This window comes from Garra rufa, chromosome 22 (assembly GCF_049309525.1).
Source record: "Garra rufa chromosome 22, GarRuf1.0, whole genome shotgun sequence".
Lineage (NCBI taxonomy): Eukaryota > Metazoa > Chordata > Actinopteri > Cypriniformes > Cyprinidae > Garra > Garra rufa.
The window spans coordinates 7,015,668-7,035,550 of NC_133382.1; the positions used below are offsets into that span (position 1 = coordinate 7,015,668).

A 19,883-nucleotide genomic window follows, 5' to 3' on the forward strand; every position below is an offset into this window, starting at 1 on the left:
CAAAAGTTTTTGAACAGTAACATTTTTAATGTTTTTAAAAAAGACTCTTCTGCTCACCAAGCCTGCATTTATTTGTTCCAAAATACGACAAAAACACTAATATTGTGAAATAACAGTTTTCTATTTTAATATATTTTAAAATGTAATTTATGTGATTCAAAGCTGAATTTTTAGCATCATTACTCCAGTCACATGATCCTTCACTAATCATTCTAAAATTCTGATTTGCTCCTCAAAAAACATTATTTTTATGTTAAAAACAGCTGAGTAGATTTTTTTCAGGTTTCTTTGATGAACAGAAAGTATCTGAAATAGAACTCTTTTGAAAAAATTTAAATGTGTTTATCATTGCTTTGGGTCAATTTAAAGCATCCTTGCTGAATAAAAGTATACATTTCTAAATTTTTTTTTTACAAACTTTTAATTTCAGAAAAATGCTGATTTTTGGATCTTTCTATTCATCAAAGAATCCTGAAAAAATGTACTCAACTCTTTTAAATAATGATAATAATAATAATAAATGTTTCAGCAGCAAATCAGCATATTAGAATGATTTCTGAAGGATCATGTGACACTGAAGACTGAAGTAATGATGCTGAAAATGTAGCTTTGATCACAGGAATAAATTACATTAATAAAATATATTCGAATAGAAAGCAGTTATTTTATATAGTAAAAATATTTTACAATATTACTGCCATTGTTGTATTTATCAAATAAATGCAGGCTTGGTGAGCAGAAAATAATTCTTTAAAAACATTAAACATTATATATATATATATAATATAAATTCACAGAAATTAATTACGGTATTGTATGGCAATTAATTAATGATTCGTGAAAAGGAATAAGGCCTAACGTGTTTTACAAACATAAGTAAAAAATAATTCTTTATAAATGTTTGTGCTTAAAGGAGGCCCAGTAAAAAATTATTACAAAAATTTAAATAATAACAATTGCAAAATTGTACTCAAACTATACTTTTCAAAAACAAAACTAACCGGTATAAAAAGAAAACAGTAGACAAGTGATTCTTTTGGATCTTCCTTTCCTCGACTCAGAGAAACATGTCTTCAAAATACTCATCAAACTCTTCCTCCCTAAAAGAGAATCAGACACATCAGGATTGTCAGTACACTGTTTTAAAAAACATTTGTAGTGTTCAGGAGCTTTCAGAGACACATTTACCACATTTATATGCACATGTATTCCATATACAGTAGTAGTAAAATACATCAGAAGCGGGACTCACCGTGACTTCTCCTCCACAGCGGGCGCTGGACCCTTCCAGTGGTCTGATTCTGAAGGACCTTCTTCTTCTTCATCCTCACTCTCTGCATCTGGAAAATACACCACATTAGACTCACAAATAACTAAGCACACTGTTATAGCAGGATTTATGCCTGATTAAGGAAAGGTATTGTAGAAAAATATCTACTCGTCCAATATTAAAAGGAATAGTTCACCCAAAAATGTACATTTTGATTTACTCACTCTCAAGCCATCCTAGGTGTATATGAATTTCTTCATTCAGACAGAAACAATACAATCAGGGTTATATTGAAAAAATTTCCTGGCTCTTCCAAGCTTTATGGAAAGTCCAAAAAAGTGCATCCATCCATCATAAAAAGAGCTCCACACAGCTGGAAGTTAATAAAGGCCTCCTGAAGTGAATCGATGCATTTGTGTAAGACAAATAATTGTCGCACACGTGTTCAAGACAGCAGATGATTTAGGACGTAGGTGTATCGTAAGCTCTGGTGAGAATATGCTAGTCTCACAATAAACACGTTTTGTTTACAGCAAAGGAAAATGTCTCCTCAGGCTTATATCGACATCCTCTGACATTTTTCTTTACAAAACCTCATTTTGTACTTCTAATTCACGACCGGTGTCATGTATGCAATATTTGTCTTATAAAAACGCGTCTATTCACTTCAGAAGGCCTTGTGGAGTACTTTTTGTGATGAATGGATGCACATTATTGGACTCAAAACAGCTATTCACTGTCATTATAAGGCCTGAAAGAGCCAGGACATTTTTAAATATAACTCTGAATGCATTTGTCTAAAAGAAGAAAGTCATATACGCCTAAGATGGCTTGAGGGTGAGTAAATCTAAGGTAAGAGATTTGTCATAACATGGGGTTTGCGTGAACACAGGAGTTGCTTTAGAGGTTTGAACATATATATTGAGTACATTCTCTGCCTGAGGGTGCTAGATGACAACCATAAGTCTTTTTTGGTGAAAAAAGAAAAGAAAAGGGAGTATGCATACCTTTATCTGAACTCTGGGACTCCTCTGAACTTGAAGATGAGTATTCTGGGCAGAAAGAAATGGTGTTTATTTAACAAGGAACATAAATTCTACAATTTAAACCAAGATTTCATTCAGTTCCTAATAATGTTATTTGACAACTGGACTTAATCTGCTTTAGATTTTAAAATATTTTAAATCATCGTCCTTGAAAGATATACGTGTTCTCTTTAAAAGACTAACTAGAATACAAAACACCACCACAAAAATACATCAAAGTTCAGTGTATACATGCAGGAAAATGCTGTTCCAAGTTTGATTTGCAGTGAAAATGTACTTGCCTTTGCGTCTCTTTTTGTGTTTGCGTTTGTCTTTGCGTTTGTGCTTTCTAGATGATTTGGATTTCTTTGAGACTGACTGGTCCACATTCTCTTTCGATTGCTGATTCTTCTTCACCGTTACTTCCTTTCTCCTGGAACAAACAACACATTTTAAGAGTCAAGGTCTCCAGATCTAAGAATATCTAAACATGCAACTGTGTTTGTAATGGTTGAATGTTCTTACTTGTGATGATAGTTCAGTTTGAAGGAACACTCTGGACACAGACCTTGAAAATAACATGATGATATATAAATATTTAGAAAAGGCTAAAACAAATTCACCTTTTCTGAATTAAACAATATTTTTAGGTCAAATGTAACAACATTCACAACATATTACTGCTTATTTACCATTTACAGTGAGGTCTAAAAAAGAAATACATAAATGTGCACATACATATATACATATATATATACAGTATATATAGACACACACACACACACACACACACACACACACACACGTTGGGTTTACATGTTTTATGGGGACATTCCATAGGCGTAATGGTTTTTATACTGTACAAACCATACTTTCTATGGCCCTACACCTACCCTACACCTAAACCTAGCCCTCACAGGAGATTGTGCACACTTTTACTTCATCAAAAAAACTCATTGTGCATGATTTATAAGCCTGTTTCCTCATGGGGACCTGAGAAATGTCCCCACAAGGTCAAAATCTACTGGTATTCCTATCCTTGTGGGGACATTTGGTCCCCACAACGTGATGAATACCAGGTACACACACACACACACACACACACACACACACACACACACACACACACACACACACACACACACACACACACACACACACACACACACACACACACACACACACATATATATTTTTTCCCCAAAAACATTTAAAAATCTTAAGCAGGTTCTAAACATTTGGTGATCAGTTTATATACACTACCAGTCAAAAGTTCTTGAACAGTAAGATTTGTATTGTTTTTTTTAAAGAAGTCTCTTCTGCTCAGCAAGCCGGCATTTATTTAATTCAAGGTAAAAACAGTAAAATTCTGAAACATTTTTTAAAATATTTAAAATAACTGTTTTCTATTTAAATATATTTTAAAATGCAATTTATTCTTGTGATTTCAAAGCTGAATTTTTGAGCAGAAGAGAATTCTTAAAAAACATAAAAAATCTTAAAAAACTTTTAACTAGTAGTGTATATTTTACTGCTTAATTAGCGGCAAAAACTGAGACATGGGCTTCCCTAATTCGGCTCTAATTAGATTAGTTCCACCCCTGTGTCCTGTGAGCGGAGAAGATTACACACACAAGCTTTAGATAGCCATGTGGTCAGGCACTTACGCAGCTTCACCAAGGCATTCCTCTTCTCCCCCTGCTCCACATAGGCAAAATTCACCTCCCAGCTCTTCAGACCCTCCTTACACTCACAGCGCTTGTTTCCGCAAAGGAACTGGCCTGTGGAATTGAGGACATCCACATGTGAAATACAAAACGTATTGAACATAAAAGACAGAATATACAAAAACTGACAAGGATCAAACAAAAGCAGCTTAGTCAACTCTGCAGAATCCAAATGCTTATGAGTTTTGCACATATAAATAACATATTTTGGCTAGTTTGATTATGCTTTCAGGTCCCAATAAATGCGCACTAAGAGTCAAAAGTTTTTTAACAGTAAAAGTTATGTTTTTTTTTAAAGAGGTTTCTTCTGCTCACCAAGCCTGCATTTATTTGATACAAAATACATATATATATTTTCCTAGCTTTGAAATCACAGGAATAAATTACATTTTAAAATGTATTCCGCTAGAAAACTTATTTTAAGTAGGACAAAAATATATAATATATAATAGGACCTATTATATATTATATATTTTTGTCCTACTTAAAATAAGTTTTCTAGCGGAATACATTTTAAAATGTAATTTATTCCTGTGATTTCAAAGCTGAATTTTTACGATCATTACTCCAGTCACATGACCCTTCCGAAATCATTCTAATATTCTGATTTGCTGCTCAAAAACATTTATTATGATGTTGAAAACAGCTGAGTGAAATTTTTTCAGGTTTCTTTGATGAATAGAAAGTTCAGAAGAACAGCATTTATCTGAATTAGAAATCTTTTGTAACATTATAAATATCTTTATCATCACTTGTAATTAAATTAAAGCACCTTGCTAAATAAAAGTCTTAATTTCTATCATTTCTTTCCCCCTAAAAACTGAATAGTGTAGTGTAGCTTTTGAATGAGAATGGTATAGCGTATAATGTTACAAAATCTTTTCATTTCAGATACATGTTGATATTTTAATCTTTCTATTCATCAAAGAATCCTGAAAAAATGTACTAAACTGTTTTCAATATTTATAATATAATAAGCATAATAATAAAAAAAATTCTTGAACAGCAAATCAGCATATTAGAATGATTTCTGAAGGATCAAGCGGCACTGAAGACTGGAGTAATGATGCTGAAAATGTAGCTTTGGTCACAGGAATTAATCACATTTTAAAATATATTCAAATAGAAAACAGTTTTTTTAAATAGTAAAAATATTTCAAAATTGTACTGTTTTTGCGGTGCTTTGGATCAAATAAATGCAGACTTGGTGAGCAGATGAAACATTAAAAATATTACTGTTCAAAAACTTTTGATTATTATTGTATATTAGGCCACATTTACATGTAATCTAATTGTACATGATCAAATTCAGCTAGTAATCTAAAATATAAACCCACATTTAGAGGTATCCTGAAACACTCATTCATATCACATTAGTAGTATATAATGCACCCAAACAACAAATGTGACCCTGGACCACAAAACCAGTCATAAGGTTAAATTTTACAAAACTGAGATATATACATCATATGAAAGCTCAATAAATAAGCTTTCTATTGATGTATGGTTTGTTAGGATAGGACAATATTTGGCCGAGATACATCTATTTGAAAATCTGGAATCTAAAGGTGCAAAAAAATCTAAATGCTGAGAAAATCACCTTTAAAGTTGTCCAAATTAAGTTCTTAACAATGCATATTACTAATCAAAAATTACATTTTCATAGGTTTACAGTAGGAATTTTACAAAAAATTTTAATGTAACATGATCTTTACTTAATTTCCTAATGATTTTGACATAAAAGAAAAATCAATAATTTTGACCCATACAATGTATTTTTGGCTATTGCTACAAATATACCCGTGCGACTTAAGACTGGTTTTGTGGTCCAGGGTCACAAATAAGGACCGCCTATTGTCAGTCAATCCAATTACAATCAACCAATCAGATAAGGGATAGGTTTACTATTAATGTCAAGTTTAGGCTCACATCTAGGGTTAATGGCGTCTTTACCACTTATTTACCAATAATTTGCCTCTGATTTTAGGGGTAAGATATGGTTAGGGTTAAGTTTAGGTGACAGTTTTTGCACAACAATGTTGTCCTAGGATCAACAAAATACACATTTGCTTGGGGAACACATTCAATATTAAGTGTTTCCCTCAATAATCTCATAATTAATGCTAAGGTAGTTGTAAGTAGTTACATTTAGGTATTGGTAGGTTAATATGGTGGTATAGAATATGGTCATGCAGAATAAGGCATTAAAGTACTAATAAACATCCGATATGCCAGTAATATGCATGCTAATGAGAAACTAGTTAATAGTTAATAGGGATTCAGCTTGATGAATGCACAACATAGCAAGTGAGAAGCCAAATGGAGAACAGGCTTTAACTGCTGCACGTGAAATCACTGCTGTTAATGACAGGAAGTGGCTAGAGAGACAGACAGAGCAAAATTTATTCTCCTCCCGTGACCTTGGCCTGGCCAGCATTTCACCTGAGATATCAGCTGGCTGACATTAGCTCCAGCAGGCTTACAAGGGCATCCTCCAGATTGGAGCCGAGGGAAAAGTGCGTCATCAGGGAGTTTTTTCTGCCAGGGATCCCACACCTCTGACAGTGTGCCGTCTGGATCGGCTTTGGGCTGTACCTGATCACCCTGAGCCCAAGCTCACTTCTACTGAAAGTGAACTGCTTAAAGTATAGGAGCTTACTTCTATTTCTGCCATAAGAAAAGGAAACTTTTTCTTTCACTATTCTGGAATTTTTTTTTTTTTTTTTTGCAATTCTGAAAAAAAAGTCTCAATTGCGGCATATAAACCCACAGAAACATCAGAGTTGCAAGTTCAGTTGTGAGATTACAATTATCTTTATCTTTTATTATTTTTATTCTGTGATGGAACATCCAAGACATAAACTCACACATCTGAGAAAATAAAAAGTCAGAGCTGAAATAAAAACTCGTAATTACTTAAATTAATTTTAATGACGGAAACAAACAAAAACACAACTGAAAGCTATAAATTTAAACTTCTGAGAGAAAAGTTTAGATTTTGCAATTCTGAGAAATACTAAGTTTGCAAGAAAAAAAGTCACAATTCCTTTTTTTCCATTCTGTGGAAGAAACAAAATATAAATATTTAAATTATAATATGCAGACTTGCAATTATGAGTTTAGAATTTCTAAATGCACGATAAAAACCTTGCAATACTGAGAAAAAAGGTCTGAATTTTGAGATATAAACTTGCAAACGTAAGACAAAAAGTCAGAATTGTAGGATAAAGAGTCACAATTTTTAATTTTTATTCTGTGACAGAAAAAATATGTTATGTTATATGTAAACTGAATTTTGAGGTAAAAAAAGTGTCAGAATTGTGAAAAAAATTCATTGTGAGATATAAGTCACGCAAACAAAGAAAAGCACAATTACAAGATATAAACTCGCAAATCTGAGAAAGAATTCAGAATTGTAAACTGCGGTGTTTATAACCTTCAACTGTGAAAAAGCCAAAAATTGCGAGATTTAAAAAAAAAAAAGAAAAAAAAAAAAGCATTTACCCAATTGACAAAAAAACATAAATTGTGAAATATAAACTCATAATTCTAAGGTAAAAAGTCATAATTCTGAGATATAAACTCATACTTTAAAGAAGGCTGACTTGTGAGAAAAAAGTAAGAATTGTAAGATATAAACATACTTCTGAAAAAATAAGGCTGAATTGACAGAAATGAACACCATTTTTGAGAAAAAAGGCTAAATTGTGAGATATAAAATCACAATTCTGAGGAAAAAAAGGTTGAATTGTGAGATATAAACTCACCGCTTTTGAGTAAAAAAGGCGGAATTGTGAGATATAAACTCACAATTCTGAGAAAATAAGGCTGAATTGTCAGATATAAACTCACAATTCTGATAAAATAAGGCTGAATTGTCAGATATAAACTCACAATTCTAAGGTAAAAAAGTCAAAATTGTGAGATATAAACATACTTTTGGAAAAAAAGGTGGAATTGTGAGATATAAACTTAACTGCAAGATATAAACTCTGGAAGAATTGTTATTTTAAAAATTCTTTAATAATAGTCTGAATTGCAAGCTAAAACGTGCAATTATAAGAAAAACATCTTAATTATGAGGAAAAAGTGTCAGAATTGTGAGATATAAACATACTTTTGAAAAAATAGGCTTAATTGTGAGATATAAACTCACCACTTTTGAGAAAAAAGGCTGAATTATGAGATATAAACTCACCACTTTTGAGAAAAAAGGCTGAATTATGAGATATAAACTCACCACTTTTGAGAAAAAAGGCTGAATTATGAGATATAAACTCACCACTTTTGAGAAAAAAGGCTGAATTATGAGATATAAACTCACCACTTTTGAGAAAAAAGGCTGAATTATGAGATATAAACTCACCACTTTTGAGAAAAAAGGCTGAATTGTGAGATATAAACATACTTTTGAAAAAATAGGCTTAATTGTGAGATATAAACTCACCACTTTTGAGAAAAAAGGCTGAATTATGAGATATAAACTCACCACTTTTGAGAAAAAAGGCTGAATTATGAGATATAAACTCACCACTTTTGAGAAAAAAGGCTGAATTATGAGATATAAACTCACCACTTTTGAGAAAAAAGGCTGAATTATGAGATATAAACTCACCACTTTTGAGAAAAAAGGCTGAATTATGAGATATAAACTCACAATTCTAAGGTAAAAAAGGTGGAATTGTGAGATATAAACTCATACTTTTAAAAAAGGCTGAATTGTGTGATATTTTTTCTATATAAACTAGCATTTGTGAGATATACGTCATATAAAGTTGCAATTACCTTTATTAGGTAAAGCTAGGTTGACCCTACCTTTATTTTTTATTCTGTGAAATTTCTGAGACAGATATTATTAGGTTATTATTACAAGCCTCTTTGAAAATGAGCCCCTTGAAACTGTTTTTGTAGCAGCTTGTTAGGAAAAAACATTGGGTTTGGTAATGAGGACAGGCATGTTTTTGCTATTCCTGACCTTTGATAAAATGTGTCCAACTTGCACAGTGAAAACAAAACAAAGTGTTGTGAAGGATTATGTCATGTTGTCACTCGGAGAAAGGCTTGAGCTTTGACGTGGCTGGTAGATGATCTCGCGGCAGAGAGAGCGACTGAGGCATCAACCTCACGTTGCACATGTGGATTAATGAGACGGCCAATTACCCCGTCTCTCTGATGACGTACATGCCTCCAATTAAGCTCGCGTGAGCAGCACTGAAGCTGTTAAAGCCAGCGAAGCTGACAAACAGCGTCTTTGGAGAAATGACAAAACGCATCAGGGTTAACCCTCATTAGGAGTCGCAGGGATGCCCTCATTATGCTGGACTGTGAAAATGACCAGCTGAAGGGAACTCCTCATGACAAACTCCTAAAGGGACCTGTTAAATGTCCCTCAGCAGTAAAAACAGAAAGCGCTGGTAATAAAACATGCCTGGTCATATGTGACCCTGGACCACAAAACCTTAAGTCCTAAGTAGCACTGACATATTTGTAGCAATAGCCAAAAATACATTGTGTATGGGTCAAAATTATACATTTTTCTTTTATGACATAAATCATTAGGATATTAAGTAAAGATCATGTTCCATGAAGATATTTAGTAAATTTCCTACCTTAATATATCAACACTTCATTTATGATTTGTAATATGCATTGCTAAGAACTACTATTTTCTGCACCTTCAGATTTCAGATTTTTAACATTGCATATTGTAATGATTTCTGAAAGATCATGTGACACTGAAGACTGGAGTTATGATGCTGAAAACTCAGCTTTGCAACACTTTAAATAAATTACATCTTTAATATACATTCACATTTCACAGTTATTTTACAAATAATTTCAGAGAAACTTCTTTAAAAAACATAAAAATCATACTAATCCCAAAAGTTTGAATGGCAATGTATATTAAAAACTAAATAAAATGAATTTAAACAATAATAATAATAATAATTTAATTCTGTCATTCTAGACATTTCAGAATTGTCCAGTAGTTTTGTGATTATGTGATTTTCATGTTTGTTATTATTTTTTTAAATGTATTATATTTATTTTATTTTTTGCAAATGCCAATTCCTCATCTGATTAAATATTTTAGAGCTTCACATAATTAGAAAAGAAAATATTAATGGCAACGGCACTTGCAGGTTTAAAAACTACACTTTTAATATGTTCTCATAAATGTAGTTTTTTCAATACTGTGAAACCCTGAATTTCTACATAAAACTGACTGAGGTAACAAAACAAAATAGAAAATACTATAATATATTAGCTGTTTTACCTCATTTAATTTTATTACATATCTTGTTAAAATAATTTGAATGAATCTTGCAGACACCAAGAAATTGTGCTGAGGCCCCATAGTGGGTCCTTAACCCCTGCTTATTATTATTAATTTTGGTAACACTTTATTTAAAGCCTTTATGTATAGTGTATTATAAAGGGTCATTACAAAATATAATGCATTATAATTAATGATAATATGCATTGTAATACATTATGTCTTGTCTTAAATAATTAGACATGAATTTAAAATGCATAGTGTAATAATGACCTGATAAGTGTTATAATGTATTAACTGTGGTTATTAATGAGATTCTACAATGTGTACATAATAGTACATAATTAATGCGTTAAAGCTACTTTTATAATGCATTATACATAAAGGCTTTAAGTAAAGTGTTTCCTTCCTTTTTTACTCACAAATATCAGCATTTAAAATATAATTCAATTTAGCATGATCACTTATTCTTTTACACGTTGTAATAAATAACAGCTATACTTATGTTAAAATGAAACTTGAAACATACTTATTCTGACCTGCATTTTAAATTATTAAAAGCTTCTAGCTGACAAACGGGTAAGTGGTTTTGAAGGATAATGGCAAAGATTATTAAAAATGTTAAATGACAATTAATTCATTTAACTGGGGACTGCAATGTGATCCTTAAATAGAGTCTTTGAATGTCATCTAATGATTCTTGTTCTAAATATGCCTGACGAGATTTTTTAGTGGGTGTCTTCTTTAAGTAAAAATGTCTGACTGTCATTATTTTTTTGCTTTAAAATGTAAAAATAAAAGCTGATTCTTCAAAACTATGATAGTATATAAATAATACTAAAATAGCACTGGTCCAGAATAGCTGTTTTCATTTCTTTGTCACTATTGTGTGTGTGTGTGTGTGTGTGTGTGTGTGCTGCATCACGGCACCAGCTTGCAGTAGTTAATCTGCGGCAGATGGTGTGTGACTCAGTCAGAAAAAGCATGACAAGTGTGACAGCAAACGATCATTTCATCACTCATTTAAGGGCCTCTCTTTATTGATTTGCCTATTTGTTTGTGTAATTTTGTGGATTGTTACACGTACATCACCCCTGTTTACCTACCAAGATAGCTGAACTGTGAACCATGACCCAGAGGCAACAGTATTCAAAATCATTGATTTTCGTTATGACACAGGCAAACTCACCACCTTACAATTAGGCCACTGTCATATTACAACCTATATGCTGAATGGTAATAATCTGCATCAGAATTCTCACAAATGAAAATTCAGCATCACCAATTCAACATCAGCTTCACTCACAGTTTTGATAAATTTGATAAAAAACATACAAAGATATCAAATATACCTCTATATCTATTTCAATGGTGTATTCAGCTGTGAGTTGAATAATGGATTCTTAACTAACTGATCAGTTTACTTATATTTATTATGCAAAAACATCTTTCTCAGATATTTCTGGCTGAGATAGAATGGTAAAGCTGTTTTTCATTCCTAGTCCATCCCTGGTTTGGCCAGATGATAGTGTTACTTTACAAAAGGTAAAACTGTATCACCACCTAGTGGCTGTTTTGGTATTACTCTGAATTTTTGTAAAAAAAAATTCTTTTGTTTATGCAACCAGAATACTCAAAATACATGAATACATAATGTTTTGGTAACATTTTAGTTTTGGGACTAATTCTCGTTATTAACTAGTTGCATATTAGCATGCATATTACAAGCAAATTGGCTGTTTATTAGTACTTAGAAGAATATTAATGCCTTGTTTTGCATGAGCAGAGCATATTTTAGATTTCTTGATACTATCGTATACCTAAACCTAACAACTACTTATAGCAAAATAAAAGTTTATTGAGGCAAAAGCCACAGTTAATAGTGAGAACTGGTCTTCAAACTAAAGTGCGACCAAGTATAGAAGAGTATAAATGTTCTTACCTTTTCCAGATATTACTTCATTTTCAATGCGCCACCGAAATCCAAACTAGTAACAGAAAAGATGTAATTCAGTAAATCTGAAATGATAGAACATTTAAAAAACATGTAACACTATAAAGCCTACTGTATCATATTGAAGTGTAAAGTAGGGATGCACCGAAATGAAAATTCTTGGCTGAAGCCGAACAATATTAAACACTGGGCCGAAGGCAGATTACATTTTTTGAGCTTTTCCCCTCATGTATTTCGCAATTTTTTTTCACCATTGCATGAATTAAATAGCCAAAATGTGCTTTTTACAGTTTTGTCTTGCTTTTCAAAATAATAATTAATTACAAAACAACTATTTACTAAAAACTGAACATTTTTAACATTCTAGTAGACATTATAGCCTACCAACAAAGCACAATTTAACTTAAAATTAATGTTCTTTGGCCATTTTTAAGACCCTCTTCTTGAATCAGGCATGCGCTTTTTAATGTACAAATAAATGCGGCCTCGCTGAGCAAAGGAGAATATTATAATAAATGTATTAATAGAGCTGCTGTAATGATTGTTATCATTATTTTATTTTACAGAAAAGCAGTAAAATTACAATGCTAATTTTTGCTGACAGCAGCAGATTTCTGAATGATTCTTATTACGCTGTTTCAGCATAGATTTTCTTAGCGCTTTGGACTTTGAACCCTGGCCAAAGAACTTACGCAGCGCTGTCAGAATATATATACAATTTTTAGACAACATAATGTTCTGTAGTTAATTTACTAATGGTTTAAGGCCATTTCACGATTTCAGTCATCATACAGTGACCAGCAACAACCACCCCTTTCTCTTCTCATCGAAGACATGCGATGTGGTTCTAAACAGTCTCAGTTGTGTGTCTTTCTCGGACAGTTTTAAAGGCTTCCACACTGCCCACATGTTTGCTGCATTAGTGCGGACCTGTATTTAATCACGTCATGTCGTTGTTTGGTATTATTTATTCTGCCTTTTCACTTTTTTTGCTATTTTCGGACGAATAATTTTGGTTGCCGAACATTCGGCGCATCCCCATTTCTAAAGCTTCTAAATTATTAACATGATCAAAACTGTACTATACAGGCAATAAAAGTGTGTTATATTAAATATGATACAAAACAAAACAGAATTCAGACTATCATTTAATATGTCAGGCTTTGCATGGTTAAAAAGACAAGACAAACCTTATTTTCTTTGTATCTGCTGAGGTCAGCAATACAGTACTCCTTGAAGAGCTTATCGTAGTACTTTTTCGCAAGCTCCTTTTCCCTAAACATTTCAGAAGCTTTATCTTAGGGTGATTGTGCACAGATCAAAATTAAAACCAACAAATTAGAAAAGCAGACATTACCAAGTCATATCCTCCTCATCCTCGTCTCTCCACAGGAAACGGTGGTTCTCTCTCACCACATCCAGATCTGTCTTATCTTTAGACCTGCGGATGGAAACACAGAGCTTTAATCGGCATCTATCAAAGCGCTAAGCTGAAATTATATTAAAGCTGAAGTGTGTAAATTCTGCACCGCTTATCTGAATTCAATATATGTTTAATATCAGAAAAATTCAGACATTATTGACAGTATTTCTTTAGATGACAAAGTAAACTGCTCACGAGGATCGTCTGAATTCGTCAATCTTTCCACCATAGTATAGAACGTAGTCGCTGACAAACTTCTTGTGACGTTCAAACTTAAAAAATACCGTTAAGGATTTTTTTTTAGCACAGTAAAAATGGCTTAAAATGAATTTACAATGGTCAAACTTCTCTAAAAAATACACTTTCAACAGTTATTTAATCATTTTAATCTCAATTCAAATGAGTGATATTCAGTATTTCATTACATAGTCCCACTCAGTGTCTAGAGCTGAAATCACAGAGTGCAAAATGAACCATGAGGAAATACAAAGCTTTCTTAAAATCTGAAAACTGCCAGTCACAATAGTTCCCAAAAAATCCCATTGAAAGGATACAGCATTCATTGATATCAGGTGTTGCCGTCGGTTTCTGGCTTCCTCTCTGTCCGAAAAAACAACAACAACAACAACAATTATCAATACGCACACATATTGGATGTTATAGATTTTACGATTTTTGATGGATGTGACCTGTACCTGTCCCATTCATGGGCAGCAACATTTTTATGGGCCAGCTTGGTGTGTTTTCCTTTCTGGAATGGCTTCTGTAACAGCTCATCTTTACCTGCCCTAAAACCAAATATATGCAAGAGGAACAGCATTAAAGTGAAAGCATTTATGCTAATTGCAATTTTTCTAAATGTGAGCTTATTTTGCTTGAAATTTATTTACTTTACCGATATTCCCTTTCCTGGAAATGTACTCACCCTCAGGCCATCCAAAATGTAGGCGAGTTTGTTTCTTCATCAGAACAGATTCTGAGAAATGTAACATTGCATCACTTGCTCACCAATGAATCCTCTGTAGTGTATGGGTGCCGTCAGAATGAGAGTCCAAATAGCTTATAAAAAGTAATCCACATGACTCCAGTCCATTAATTAATAATGTCCATAATTAAGATGTTTTAACTTTAACCCCTTAACTGTCACCGTCCCCTCTGTGGGACCCCCAAGTTTATTTTCACCATTTTACAAATATATCCTAATCTAATCATGACATTAAACTATATATTGTTGGAAAGATCTAAGGCTCCTAAATAGATATTTTACATTTGTTGTGTTACAAATTATGTAGGAAAAATAATAAATTATTTTATGACAAGAGTGCACCTCAAAATTCTACTTCATAATAGGAGTTCTGACCTTTGTCACAAACAGACTTCCTTGTTGCCTTTTTCCCTATCACACTTTAGAAATCATAGGAAATTATATATTAGTTAAACTTTTTTTTTTCAAAATTCATCCTTTGAAAACCATTTTAAAATCAGACATGTAAAAAATCATGTACATCAAAATCATATTACAAAATGTTTTAGTTTAATTCTTTATTTTCACATCTCTGTTCAAAAATGGGAGTGACAGTTAAGGGGTTAAACCATTGGTTCTGGTCTATATATATGAGTCGATAATCCATAATAACACTTCCTCCTGTGGAAAAAGTCCAGTGTATAATTGTTTTGGACTGTTTCTACTTGTAAACAGAGCTTGATCTCTCTATATTTCTTTTCTGATTCAGACAAGACAGCTTTTCCACAGGAGAAAGCAATATTAGGCATGGAGGACTTGTGTGAAGTTAATGCTTTGATGGATTTGTTTCTTATAAACATCTAGCTTTTCACTTCACAAGATGTTAATTGATGGACTGGAGTGGTGTGGATTATTGTGGTGTTTTTATCAGCTATTTAGACGGCACTCATTCACTGCAGAGAACCCATTGTTGAGCTATTGATGTAATGCTACATTTCTCCAAATCTGTTCTTATTAAGAAACAAACGCATTTCCATGGTGCTCTGCCCAAAAACATGATATCATGATACATGTTAGTGATAAAACAAAATCTCACCTATTCTCACCATATTTGGACTGCCCTCCACCTCCATCATCATCACTGAAATCAGAGTCATACCCTCCACCTCCATGGACCTAAAACAGAACGCAACACAGCATTATCACAGTACAACAACAGGACATCAATTACACAAAATGCATAGAATCACCATAAAAAGGACCAATGTCAACACACTGATTTTATGGCAGGTGATAAAATAAACTAGAACAGGACGAAAAAAGTCAAGGCAAGGTGAGCAGCTGACCACAGAAAAGAGAGAAAGCACTTGGTCATCTTTATGGGTGATATACTGAGTCAGCTGCCCTGATGCCACTTCAGCACAGCACAGGAAATCCAACACTCAGCGTCAAAGGCAGGAGGCCACATCACGTGAAGGTCAGTTCTCACACTGACTACTGAGTTTCAGACTTTAGGACAACAACAACTGGACCCATGAAATACACATATCATCACCTTAGAATTATAAGGTTCTATCTGACATTTTTGTCAAAATTGAGCCATTCACATATTCTTATTCTGTGTTAACTTATTTACATTATTTGATGTTTCTTTTGTAAGCTGTGTACATTTTGGGCCAAAAATTGTTCTATTTACAAAAGTCTATAAAATGCAAAAGATTTGAAGCTCAATGTCTCGAAAGTGTTTAGAATGCAGATAGAACCTTATAATTCTAAGGTGACAATATGTCATCTATAGCTACCTGCTGAACTTAAATGACACAATAATCTCATGAAAACATTATATTAACTATTAACTAAACTGGATCTAAACTAAATTTAAACTTTGCTGAAAAACTGTCCACAATCAACTACATGCTTTCTCTCATCTAATTATTGCTATAGTTTATAGTACTTAATAAAATAAAACTGGCAACCTTAAGGTCATGACATACATGTCTTTTTTGCTGGGAAATCTTTATCGAATAAAAGCAAACATTTTTTGAACGTTGAGAACTTTTTACTGGACTGAAACCTAAATATCTGTACATATATATTTGTTTGTTAATTATGTTGAAATGTATCATATATGTGACCCTGGACCACAAATCTAGTCGCACAGGTATATTTGTAGCAATAGCCAAAAATGCATTGTATGTACATTGAGTCAAAATGATCAATTTTTCTTTTACGCCATAAATAATTAGGATATTAAGTAAAGATCATGTTCCATGAAGATATTTTGTAAATTTTCTACCACAAATATATCAAAACCTATTTTTTGATTAATAATATGCATTACTAAGAACTTCATTTGGACAATTTAAAGGTGATTTTCTCAGTATTTAGAATTCTTTGCACCCTACAGATTTCCAAATAGTTGCATCTCAGTCAAATATTGTCCCATCCTAACAAACCATACATCAATTAAAAACTTATTTATTTGAAAAATTGAGGTGCAATCCATAGAATATTTATGTGTTCATTTCTCAATCACACTGTATTGCTACAATAAAACAACGGTGTTTTACCTACAAAACTAAGCATTAAATATCACCTTATTATGACATATTATAGGTAAATTAGTGTGACAAAGGATATTTTTTATGGATTGTTTGTAAGTAGTGTGCTTTAATGCTATAAATATCTCTTTGATTTACATTACAAGCTACACACAGAAAAATAGGTACAACAGCTTGTTGCTGGAGCAGTACCCTTAAGAGGACACCTTTGTACCTTTTTTTTTTTACCCCTAATAAGTACATATTAGTACCTAAAGGGTGTGTTTTAATACTCTAAGGCAGTGGTTTTCAATCCTGGTCCTGGGGACCCACTGCTCTGCACATTTTGTGTGTCTTTCTTATTTAACACACCTGATACAGATCATCAGCTCATTAGGAGAGAGATCCATGTACTTAACTGAGTGTGTCAGATAAGGGATACATACAAAATGTGCAGAGCAGTGGGTCCCCAGGACCAGGATTGAAAACCACTGCTCTAAGGTACTAGTACCCTACAGGGGAAAAAGGTACAAACTGGTGTCCTTTTAAAGCTACTGCTCCAGCGACAAGCTGTTTTAAACCCCTACTTTTTGTGTGTATAGAATTTCACCTTACTTTTTGACAATATAAACAACATCAACTGCACCAAATAGCATGTTTTTGCTCAGTTTGAGCACCATATTCTTACTATATGTATTCTTATAAAGGTCTAAAGGTTCAACATCCTATTCTGTTTAAAAATCTACGTTTAACAATTACTATTTGCACTATATAATCTACATTTTAAAGTAAGATCAAATCTGTTCTAAAATTATTACAGCGAAAAATAATGCGCCGTGGATGATCAATGTCCGATATGAAACAAACATACTCTTTACTTTCATTTTCTGCTACAAGCGGTCGCAGCATTACAATGCACACAATTAAATCAAACCTCCATATTCTTGTGCATAACATGTTATTTATAACTACCTTAACAAGGTCTAGAGCCGTTTTATCCATGCCGCTCATCTGTGTTTACATGCCTCTGAATCCGGGCGCGAAGTGATGACGTATGAACCACGTGGCGAAAACAAAGGTAACCCCGTCCTCCTGTCTGCACAATGTCTGGGTTACGTTGTGCTGCATTTAATGAGAACTATTACGGCTAATTCTATTGTCTCACTACTTTGTTACAGTGCATTCGAGAGAATGGTTATTTATATATGTTAAATATAAAATAAGAGATTTTTTAATGTGAATATGTTCAGATAAAATATAAAAGTGGCAAATAGCCAGGACTTGGGTGTCATTTGTTGCCAGTGTTCTTTGTTTCAAAGAGACCTTATTGTTCCCATCATGATTCACACTTGTTTTCATCAGAAATGGGTGAAGCTTCAGTGACAGGAAATTATAGGGGGTAAGGGGGCGAAGTGCCATTTTCTCAAAAGTAGAACAACTGGTCTTTTATGCGGAAAAAATGCTAAAAATGAAAGCACTGAAAGAGTTGCAGTGATCAGGACAGGACTGTACTGTTCTCGAATGTCTATGTGAAAAATACATACAATGGAACAAAGAAACATCCATATGGGCTTCCAACAAAGACCTGAAAGGAAAATAATATTAATCATTTGTGAAAAATGTTTATGAGCAATATATCACAAAAACATCACAAAAACAAAACTATTCTATTGATTTATTGATCTTAATTGCTGTATCAAACTATATATGTGACCCTGTCATAAAACCAGTCATAAAATTGAATTTGAGATGTATTCATTGTTTGTAATCCAAATAAATAAGCTTTCCATTGATGTATGGTTTGTTATGATAGGACAATATTTGGCAGAGATACAACTATCTGAAAATCTGGAACCTGAGGGTGCATAAATTCTAATTATTGAGAAAATTGCCTTTAAAGTTGTCCAAATGAAGTCCTTAGCAATGCATATGTCACAAGGACGGACTGAGACGAGCGGATCCATTTGCAGCATTTATTAGATAAGACAAAACAAAACAAACACACAGGGGCAGGCAGAAATCGTAGTCAAAACACAGGCAGAAAGGTCGGGGCTGGCAGCGAGAATCAAACACGGGAAAACACGCTCAGAAATGCAGCCAGGGCAATACAAGACTTTGCGAAGAAGCTGAGTGTGAGAGTGGCTTAAATGCAGTCCTAGAAATGAGGTGCAGGTGTGAGTGGTAATCAGTGCAGTGAGAAACAAGGAGCAGGTGAATGCAGTGATTAGTGCAGTGGCTTGTGGGGAATGAAGTCCATGATGTGTAGTGCAAGAGTTTATGATGACAGGACGACTCAATTCGTGACAGCATATCACTAATCAAAAGTTATGTTTTAATATATTTGCCACAGGAAATACCATTTGCCATAGTATTTATTAATCTTTGTTAACATTAGTTAATAAAAATATTAACATTAGTTCACAAACATTAATTAACATTAAGATTAGTGTAATAAATGCTTTACAAGTATTTTTCTTCACTTTATTGTAAAGTGATACACATATATGTGACCCTGGACCACAAAACCAGTCTTAAGTCGCTGGGGTATATTTGTAGCAATAGCCAAAAAATACATTGTATGGGTCAAAATTTTAGATTTTTCTTTTATGCCAAAAATCATTAAGGAACTAAGTAAAGTTCATGTTCCATGAGGATTTTTTGTAAAATTCCTACTGTAAACATATCAAAATGTAATTTCTGATT

At 33.0% G+C, this 19,883-nt stretch overlaps 1 protein-coding gene across 1 annotated transcript; it reads right to left on the reverse strand.

The window, feature by feature from the left end:
* Nucleotides 1-6: 6 nt before the first annotated feature.
* Nucleotides 7-18,271, reverse strand: LOC141298461 (protein FRA10AC1 homolog). The gene is made up of 14 exons (XM_073828978.1): nt 18,153-18,271; nt 15,737-15,816; nt 14,372-14,464; nt 14,231-14,276; nt 13,872-13,948; nt 13,611-13,694; nt 13,444-13,528; nt 12,242-12,287; nt 3,963-4,076; nt 2,821-2,863; nt 2,598-2,728; nt 2,278-2,322; nt 1,253-1,340; nt 7-1,100 (listed from the first exon to the last, which is right to left on the reverse strand). Exons 1-14 carry the CDS (start codon nt 18,189-18,191, stop codon nt 1,058-1,060), a joined length of 1,014 nt encoding a protein of 337 aa, XP_073685079.1. The 5' UTR covers nt 18,192-18,271; the 3' UTR covers nt 7-1,057.
* Between the last annotated feature and the right edge of the window lie 1,612 nt (nt 18,272-19,883).

Coding starts and splice junctions, on each gene's coding strand:
- LOC141298461 (XM_073828978.1), bottom strand. CDS start 18,191: ATGAGCGGCATGGATAAAACGGCTCTAGACCTTGTTAAG. Junction 15,817..18,152: donor CGGCTCTAGACCTTGTTAAG/GTAGTTATAAAT, acceptor GTTCTGTTTTAG/GTCCATGGAGGTGGAGGGTA. Junction 13,529..13,610: donor GATGAGGAGGATATGACTTG/GTAATGTCTGCT, acceptor TGAAATGTTTAG/GGAAAAGGAGCTTGCGAAAA.